This window comes from Gadus morhua, chromosome 3 (assembly GCF_902167405.1).
Source record: "Gadus morhua chromosome 3, gadMor3.0, whole genome shotgun sequence".
Classification (NCBI taxonomy): domain Eukaryota; kingdom Metazoa; phylum Chordata; class Actinopteri; order Gadiformes; family Gadidae; genus Gadus; species Gadus morhua.
In genome coordinates, this window is record NC_044050.1 from 5,431,850 (window position 1) to 5,442,198 (window position 10,349).

The 10,349-nt window shown below is 50.2% G+C and overlaps 1 protein-coding gene across 1 annotated transcript in view; it reads right to left on the reverse strand.

Moving 5' to 3' along the window:
• pcdh7a (protocadherin 7a) overlaps nt 1-9,780 on the reverse strand; it is a 37,983-nt gene extending 28,203 nt beyond the window's left edge. The window contains exons 1-3 of the mRNA XM_030352341.1: nt 7,284-9,780; nt 5,924-7,085; nt 457-1,221 (exon numbers count right to left, since the gene is read on the reverse strand). Coding sequence (XP_030208201.1) covers nt 457-1,221; nt 5,924-7,085; nt 7,284-8,701 — 3,345 coding nt within the window. The 5' untranslated portion in view covers nt 8,702-9,780. The remainder of the gene's footprint in view (nt 1-456; nt 1,222-5,923; nt 7,086-7,283) is intronic.
• Between the last annotated feature and the right edge of the window lie 569 nt (nt 9,781-10,349).

Sequence of the window (10,349 nt, forward strand, 5' to 3'; positions counted from 1 at the left end):
GTGTGTGTGTGTGTGTGTGTGTGTGTGTGTGTGCGTGTGTGTGCATATGTTCATATGTGTGTGTGTATGTTTTTGTACTGTCTGCTCAATACCAACTTCTGGCCTGACACACCACTCACAGGTTCTGACATACACACGTATAATCACACACACAAACAACCTTTTGGTGAAGTGCTGGAGTGATGAAGTGCTGTTTAGACCTCAACAATGGTATGTCCATTATCTCAGCAGATATATGGATAGGAGGATAAAGATAACAGACAGTGCACGTGCGAGAGAGAAAGAGAAATAGAGAGAGCGATAGAGAGAGAGAAAGAGAGAGAGAGTAAGATACATATAATATTCAGACTTGTTAAATAATGATGAGATGACGAATAATAAAACAACAAAGCAAGAGGGGAGAACTTTGCACTACTAGCGAGAGGACACCACACTGCTGTACTCCGGGCTCGCTACCTGTTTGCTGTACTTGTTCCCGGTCTGGCAGCCGTACTCGGAGCACTGGTCCGAGCCCAGCGACATGGCGTCCGCGTTGCCGCCGCTGCTGCTGCTGCTGGAGCCGGCGCTGCCCGCACAGCCCCCGCTGCCCACAAAGGTGTTGGACGGGGGCAGCTCCTGCACCGCCTGGTGCTTCTTGCCCTCTGCGGGCGGGGAGTGGGGCTGCAGGTGCACGGCGGGCAGAGGGGAGCTGGACTTGTAGTGGCGGGCCAGGTCCGGGCTGGACTGGTGCATCCGGCCCCCGCCCATCCGGGGGCTCGCCGGGTCGCTGTCCATGGCGCAGTAGCGGGCGGCCAGCCGCTCGCTGGCGCTGCTCAGGTCCTCCTCGTCCTCCTCGTTGGCATGGCGACGCAGTCCGTTCACCGTGACGATGCCGCTGTAGAGGGAGCGGTCCTTCCCGCCGACCGGGGCCGGGCCTGCGCTACGTTTGTCTCTGCGCGGCTTCCTCCCGCGGTCCGACCCCCCGCCGCGGCCCACCTGCGGCTGCGCCCCCTGAGGGCTGAAGAAGTCCTCCTCCGGCTCCTTCTTCCCGGCCTCGTAGCCGTTCTTGCCCTGGGCGCCGCACTGTCGGGCGGTGACCACCAGGAGGATGACGAGGATGACGGCCGCCGCTCCCGCCAGCACGCCGATGGCCACACTGAGGCGCTGCTTCCCCAGGGCTCGCTCGCTGTCAGGGTCCCCCGCTATGTCCAGGGACAGGGGGGCCATGAGGCTGCGGGCCACCTGGGGTAAGAAAGGAATGTCTTCATCACATATCTGTACAGTCTTTACCGTACATGCACTACATGAGACTATACACAACCATCATGTACGACAATATAGAATAGAGTATCTTTTGACTGCTATTAGGGTTAAACACAGCAAATGTTTTGCAGTGTCTATATGTTCTGTTAATGTTACTACATCATTTGAAAATGCAGACCCAAAAAAGTATACAGAATCTGCTTATGGGTCCAATTATGATACACACCTTCAGTAAATAAAGTAGGCTTAGCTCAGGAGGTAGAGCGGTTTGACTCGTAACTGGAAATCCTAGCTGAGTGTCGAGGTGTCCCTGAGCAAGACGCCTAACCCTAACTGTTCCTAACGAGCTGGCTGTCGCCTTGCATGGTTGAATCTGACGTCTGCAAAATGCCCTAAATGTAAATGTGAATGTAAACTGAAGAGGCACTGCACCAATCCCCTGTCTCATCGATTAACAATGTTCTCATTGTAAATGATGGCGTCTGTGAATATTTGCTACGGGCTTTGCAATCACGGTTTATTTAGGACGCGTAGTATTGCACCGTATAGATTTCACAAATCTGCCACACAATGAATGATGCTGGCTGACGTGAAGCATGTAGGTTTTTATTACATTTGAATACACTCAATTGGACCAAATTATCTAAATATATATTATTGCTGGGAAAAATAGAATAATAGGATAATAGGATATAAATTGCGTCTAAAGACCCCGGCAAGAGAGTGTATATCGTCGTTAAACTGTCAATCGCCGCCTTGGTGAGTACGTCGTTTTGAAGGTTGCAGCCTTAATTATTGAATTATCATGATTTTCCCATTTTTTTATTCACCCTAGTTGCTGTAGCAACTAGGGTGAAGGAAGCCACTGAATGTAAGCACTGGTTACAATCGAGCCGCTGGTGCTGTACAAACCATGTCTTAATATCTGTACTAACGTCCTTGGCTCCTTGCCCTGTGCTGAGATAGTGCTTTAATTTGGACCTCTTAATTTTTTCTTGAATTCATAGTTAAAAGTTTTTTTCAGCTGGAAGGTGATTTTGAGGTTTAAGTGTGCCTGGGCACAATATGAGTTACGAAATTAATCAAAAAAGCTATTGAATATTAAGAATTGGCTTGGAGCCCAGACACATGCACTATAGAATAGTTCCCAATATGATAAGTAGATGACTCAATACACCCACACATGTGCATGTAGGCACCTCATAACAAAAGAGCCAGCAAGCAATCATCTTTGAGCAACAAAATACCAATAAAATAGTAATTTGTGAAATAATTTGTTCTGAAAAACCAAACAGCCATTACAACATATAAAATCCTGGATTTCAGAAAAAATGAGGCACATTCTAGCGACGTGGGATAAGGTCAATCATCAGCGCTCATCAATACTAGCAACTAAGCAGTATTCGGTGCGTAACTCTCACTGTCTTTTTCCGTCTATCTCACACACACACACACACACACACACACACACACACACACACACACACACACACACACACACACACACACACACACACACACACACACACACACACACACACACACACACACACACAGCCCCCCCCAACAACCCACCCCCACCCCCACACGCACAAACAAATGCATGCCCTCATATACATCCATTTTGCATGATTCTTGTTTGTCATAGAACCTAATTTGCAGTGGCAGTGATGTTTTATCAGTGGACCATCAATATCAGTCCTCTTCCTTCTTATCCCGTATTACGTCTATATTCCATTATATTGTCCGCTATCCTCCTTTTCCACTGCGATGGAGTTGTCTTTAGAGACTACCTGCACTCAGGTGCATTGTTCTGCCTTTGCCTGCAGTATTTTATCCCATTTTCATTCTCTTGGGCATCTATCTGGCTTAGCGCACCCCTGCCTGGGTTGTGTGTGTGTGTGTGTGTGTGTGTGTGTGTGTGTGTGTGTGTGTGTGTGTGTGTGTGTGTGTGTGTGTGCGTGTGTTTGTGTGTGTGTGTGTGTGTGTGTGTGTGTGTGTGTGTGTGTGTGTGTGTGTGTGTGTGTGTGTGTGTGTGCTTGTGTGCGTGTGCCTGTGTGCGTGTATGACCATTACACACAAGCAGGACTTGTATGTAATGGTCTGTGTATCCATGAGACATTCAGCAATATGTCTACATGTCCACGGGCCTCAGTCTCAAAAGCCCGTCCCATGTGTTTACCGGAGCACATGGCAATCCATAGCTAAGTGTTCCACTGGACAGTGTCCCAGCGACCTCTCTCTCTCCCCAGTTTGAGTGTCTCTCTTAAGCATCCTCAACTCCCAGCGGTATCGCCCACTCCTTTGGTGGAGCTTTGTTCCAGCAGGGACAACACCACCATCCAGCTGAACCCCCAGTATCCTGCTCTGTGTCACAGAGGGATTCAATGGCATGTCCCAGACAAGATCTTTTTTTTATTTTCTTCCCCCCCCTGACAAAACTATTGACCGGAGCTTAAGACGCAGCCTGGTCTTTGTTGCCGGGTAATGGGTTTAAGGCACAATGCGAGAGCAAGCGCATGGGGCTTTGCGCGAGAGGCTCACTATTATGTCTGATGTTGTGGGCCCGACCAATCCTAACAGTGTTCTGTGAGGATATAGATCCTCTTCCTGTCTCCCAGCCGCTGCCCGTGATTTATACCCTTCCAAGAACATTGGCGCATTGTTGAAAAACATCAGTTACACTAGTATGTACTCTGCACATTGAATCTACACAACAAGATGATTTTTTTCCAAATCGAAAGAACGTCCAAACACAAAATGCTCAAAGCCTCCTCTTCTTTGTGTCTCAGATTCTGCAGATAATTATCGAACATGTGCTTCCGTCACAGAGTCGAACGACTAGAGCGCCTCTCTGCAGCACTACTGCACTAGGAACAGATGCGTTCCTCCCCTAATTACATCTGCCGTTTATCAACCACTCCGTTTGATTTCATTATGAGACGAAAAGTATTCTCTCCTGAATGACTTCTACTCAATTACCCCACCAAGTTCCTAACTACAAACAAACTCAACTGCGCATGCTATAATCTTCAGGGTCCTCGATATGTTACTCCCCATTGTTTCACGTCAACTGCTGCAAGTCAGAGTACCCTGTTACATTGCCAACTAGGAAGTGGTATTGTACGATTCTAACTCGTACAACTATTTCATTGAGGCCTATTTTTGTTTGGTGCAATGCGTTGCGGATCAAGTGTAGATAAAGATTATCTCTGGTAGCACATTTGTTTCTAAAATTCTTGATCAAAAAGGTATTGTGCACTTCCTGTATCATCTGAGACACAGACACTTAGTCTGTGAAGGACATGTCTGGACAGGATGTTTTAGCTCATCTTCCCACAGGCTACGTGAAAGGTGTGTGCGCTTTGGATGCCATCATATTAATTAGACATCCAATATGACCAGCTGTGCCAGGAGTATGGTGAAAGAGCTAAAGAGTCTTGCAAACACTGCACACCGCCTTGGCTTGGTCTCTTTTAAGATATGATGCCAAGGCCGAACTTTAACAGGTCCAACATTTTAAGCAAGAGGTTAGCCTGGTGTTTTCCTAGTAGTAATAAGTATATTTTTGTCTTTTGAAAAAATCGAAGCCATGATAGCATCATCGAAAAACATATAACCTGAGTTGAAGTCCTGACCAATCGATCAATCTCCATATCTAGTTTGTTGTGGTTCCACCAGTCAGGTTGTTTCCAGTTAAGACCCATTCCGTGTAACGTGCATCGACAGTTCCCCGCGCCTAGGAACATGATCGTTCTTTCAAAGCAAAAGAGAGTGAAACGCCCCATTCACACAGATTTGAGCTTGTCCACGAATCAGACATTTGATGTTTATGTCTGATCTAAAGTCTGATTTGTGAGAATACTAGTGTCACGACACGCACCTACTGCCTTAATTTAACTGTATGATATACTGTTTGTGATCAGCAATGGCTTCAACACACAGAACTCTCACCCATTTATGTGCTTCAGTTGAATTTCATCAAGGACCAAATCTAGGACAGGTTCATGTGTGTGTCTCTCTCTCTCCCTTCCTCATTTTGCACTTAATTCACACTTCAGGTCCTTTGCCTTCCCTTTTCAACACACCCTCACACATTAAAAACCAAAAAATACACACACAAACAAACACACACACACACACACACACACACACACACACACACACACACACACACACACACACACACACACACACACACACACACACACACACACACACACACACACACACACACACACACAGAATATAACTTAAATGATAAAAATGTATTTTTTTAACCACACATTCATTTTGTGCTAGCAGGCTGGACATAGATAACACTCAAGATCCAACAAAGGAGCAGCAAAGAAGCCTGCATCACCAATAGCCTTTAGAGGAGAAACTTGCTTCTTTCAGTAGGACAAATGTTGACACTCTATCATTATTTCCTCAACAATCAACATTTTTTCATTCACAGAGCATATGAATATCATTCAGCTCATTCTATGCACAAGCACATTAGTGAACCACTTCAGATGCCATAGATCCCACCAAACGCCATTACCTATGTGCAAACACTGAGATATCTGTCATTAAAATGAATAGGAGTTATTATAAACTATTATCAAATCATGTTGAATGTTAATTGAACAGTGAAAGAAAGAAAGATAGATCCAACTAAACAGAGAGAGACAATTACCTGTGCGTCCACCAGAGTGGCGTTGGTGAGGCTGTCGTTGATGAAGACGTGGACCAGGGCGGTGGCACAAAGCGAGGGCAGCCCGCTGTCGTTGACACGCACCACCAGGCGGTGCAGTCCTCGGTGTCTCCTCTCCAGAGGCTCCGCCAGGGTGATCACTCCGTTGGCATGGCCGATCTCAAACAGACGGAAGGGGTTTCCCCCGACCAGGGCGAAGTGGAGGTCTGCGTTGGGCCCCGCGTCCGAGTCGGTGGCGGCCACCGTCCTGACGATGGTGCGGGCGCTGCTGGCGGGGGGCAGCAGGGTGTAGGACTCGTTGGTGGGGGAGATGATCAGAGGGGCGTTGTCGTTCTCGTCGGTCACAAAGAGTGACACAGTGGCCGTGGCCGTCTTGCGAGGGTCTCCTCCATCCACGGCCCGCACACGGAAGGTGTACGCCGACACCCTCTCTCGGTCAAACGACGAGGAGGAGAAGATGGTTCCTGTGTTGTTCTCGATGGAGAACAGCTCGTTCTGTTCTTTGTCTCCGTCTCCTCCCGGCTTCTTCTCCTCGCTGCCGTCCATTTCCACGAAGAGGCTGAGCTCGGCGTTCTCGCCTTGGTCGGCGTCGGTGACGGTTACCATCCCAACAGGGCTGTTGGCGAGGAGGTTCTCCTTGACGTAGAACGTGAAAATCTCCTGGACGAATTTGGGTGCGTTGTCGTTGCGGTCCGTGACCTGGACCACCACGGTGGCTGAGCCCTGCAGAGAGGGGGTGCCCTTGTCTTTGGCGATGACCCTGAACTCGTACCTCTCCTGGTGCTCTCGGTCCAAGACTCCTGTCGCTCGGATGTCCCCATTTTCGGTGTCTATGTAAAACACCCCGTTAGCGGAGGGGTCCAGGGAGTAGACCACCTCTGCGTTCTTCCCGCTGTCGGCGTCCGTGGCGACCACCGTCACAACCCGTTCACCCTGCGCGTTGTTCTCCCCGAAGTGGACCTCCACAACGTTCTGGGCGAAGGTTGGGGCGTGGTCATTGACGTCCACCACACGCACCATCAGGGAGCTGTTACTGGACAGGCTGGGACTGCCAGAGTCCACTGCCACGATGGTGACACTGTACTCCTTGGTGGTTTCATAGTCCAGCAGGGCAGAGGTGTGGAGGAAGAACTTCTTCTTGTTCCTTTGGATCAATGACAAACAACACAAACACACACAAAAACACACACAATCAATACTATTGTTGTAGCTATTCAGACTGTGAATTCTTTCGTTTTATCTTAAACCAAGGAAGCCAAGGAAAGGTTTGGGAAAAGGCTTTTGTGGTAAATGACTTCTCTTTAACTGCTAAACTATACACATATATGTTATAAATGTTTACCTGTCAAAGGCCTCATCTGCAGGTAATGGGGGTAGTGCTGTTTCTCCTGCTGGTTTCAGCGTGAAGGGGACATCTCCGACCACAGTGCACGTCACAGCCCCGTTCTCCCCCTGGTCCCGATCGGACACCTGCACAAGGGCCACCGGCGTGTCCACCAGGACATTTTCCGGCACCATGGCCGCACCGTCACGCACGGGTATGCGTCCTATCTTGCGGATTTCCACAACAGGGACGTTATCGTTTTCGTCGCGCACTGCCAGGGCGACAGTCGTGCGGTCAGTGCGCGGTGGCTGGCCCCGGTCCCTGGCCGTCACCGTAAACCTCAACTGGGCCACGTCTTCCCTGTCGATCCTATGGAGGACGCTCAGCCAACCCGAGGCCTCGTCCAATCGCAGCAAGCGCCGGACGGACTCTGTCGCCGCTCCAAAGACGTACTCCACCTGACCGTTGACGCCCACGTCGCGGTCCGATGCCCTGACCTGGAGGACAGGCGTCCCCGGTGGGGCGTTCTCCGCCATCTCCGCTTCGTACACGGCCCGCTCAAACCGTGGGCTGTTGTCATTGACGTCGGTGATGGAGACCCGTAGCAGAGCTTGTGAAGAGCGGGGAGGACTACCGCCGTCTCGGACCCGGAGGATCAGCTCGTAGGAGTCTCGCTGCTCCCGGTCCAAGGGGCCCTTCACGATGAGCTGCGGCTGCTTCTCCCCGTCAGGTGTGTCGGCGACCTGCAGCTCAAACACGCTGCTTCTGGCCCCTCCTCCGTTCTCCCCAGTCCTGGTCCTCCTGTCCCCAGGGGCCCCTTCTGTTCTGGTCACAGGGCTCCCCACTGCTGTGCGCCTCGACACAACTAACCCAGGCCCACCATCTTGGATGAGCTCATAGCGATCAATTCCGTTGCGGCCAAAGTCGCGGTCCGTGGCGGTGGGCAGCAGGTATAGGGTTCCGATGGGCCGGTTCTCCTCCACGGAGAGCTGGAGCACAGGTGATGGAAAGGAAGGGGTGTTGTCATTGATGTCTGTGATGACCACACGGCCTTCGAACAGGTCCACCCAGCTCTGAAGGGGTCCGATTACTGAGACCTCAAAGTCCAGGAAACACTCGTTCTCATCGAATATCATCTGACATTGTGGAAGCTTCTCCCGGTCGATCCGCCGCGTGCTGGTCGTCAGCTCACCTGTCACGTTGTCAATCTTAAAATACTCAGAGCCACTCTCCAGGGCAAAGGTGACGTCGCCGTTGCCCGTGCCTGCAGTGAGGCCCAAGTCGGCGGCCACGTTGCCGATCTTGACGTCAGGGGGGCCCTCCTCCGCGACGCGGTACCGGAGAGCTGAGTCTGCAGCCGGCAGCTGAGTCAGCACTTGCAGCAGCAGAGCCACGAGGCTCAGAGCCCATGAGTGCACTGCACCAAGCCTCTGCATCGCTCCCACTCTGCTTCTATGTGCTCCACTCTTGTTCACGTCTTCCTTATGGCTTCCTGCAATGGCGTTGCTTGCACTCTCTTTTTCCAGGGATTTCTCCCTTGTTGTGGTCCGTTAAGTCACCTTCACACACACAGCGGGGGACTCAGGTTTAACGTGTTCTCACCTGAGGTCCGGAGCTCCTCATCAGCGCTTCGCCGTCCGCGATGCAGCCTCACTTCTCAAGTGAAGAATGGCTTAGTCTTTATGTTTCTCTTGCAAATCCACAATCGTCTTTATAATGATATGTATTACAAGTGCGATCTCTTGACAGTTGACACGGAAGAAAGATATCAAGGAAAAATATAGAGGAAAAAATAAATCATCCGCCGCTTATAAATCCACTTGAGTCCAATAATTGTCTTGCAGCAGAAATACCGGTGTCACCCTTAAAGTGAATGAAGCCATTTGTAATATCTTATTACTGCAGTTACACTTTGGGCATTTCAGTGAGGCTACAGTTAAAAACTGCAATGCAGCACTACACAAAGAAATAGTACTGTCGGCACTTCGGCTCCGGACGGCACAGAGAATAAATCGTATCCCCTCAGTGGGAGACAATTCCGATGAGCTAAACCTCCGAAGCCCAGCGGATGTTTCCATATGAAGCGATATTGTCTTACCTTCAGCTAGAATTTGCTCCGCTGCATTTTATGCTTTATCCGCAGTGAAGCAACGTGCCAAGCCATTGGATTCCTGCACGTAAGTTACAAGACAAGAGTGCTTTTCACAAGACGTTCATGGGCCAGCGGAAAGCGATCGCCCTAAAGTGAATGGTCCGCGGAAAAAAACACGACTTCGGCACCGGCACACGTACGATTAGTCCCGTGAGCGCTTGTAGGGATGTTTAGCTAATGAACCAAGTGAAATGCGTCTTTTCCAAGAGTCCCGCATTATCTCCTCTCCACGCGCCTCCTCCTCTACGTCTTTCGCTCACCTGCACGTTCTACTGCACTGCCTGTGCGCGCGGGACTTCTGCTGTTGGTCTCAAATGATGCTGCAGTCCTCTCTCTCTCTCTCTCTCTCTCTCTCTCTCTCTCTCTCTCTCTCTCTCTCTCTCTCTCTCTCTCTCTCTCTCTCTCTCTCTCTCTCTCACCCCCTCTCTCTCTCTCTCTCTCTCTCTCACCCCCTCTCTCTCTGGTCACTGCAACATTTCCCTGACCGCGTAACTTGATCGTTGAGCTGCAACGAGAGAGGGGGTGTTGGGTCGCCGTGTGTCGGTACGGGGGAACGTTGCTCCCCTCCCCGTCATAGGATTAAATGGCTCGCTGTCCCGACTACTGACTACTGACAGCTACTGAGGCTAAATATCTGTATTCACAGTCACCCGCGCGCACACACAACACGCACACACACACACACACACACACACACACACACACACACACACACACACACACACACACACACACACACACACACACACACACGGACACACACGCAAGCGCACACGCACGCACATAAACGCACTCACACGAACTGTGTGTGTTCGTTCGGCTGTGTGTCGGCTGCTCATATTCCTGAAAGATCCAATAAAACAACTTGCTAGTTTCTAACTGAAGCAATCATAGCATGTAGGCCTACATATATAGGCTACTAGGCTAAGCTG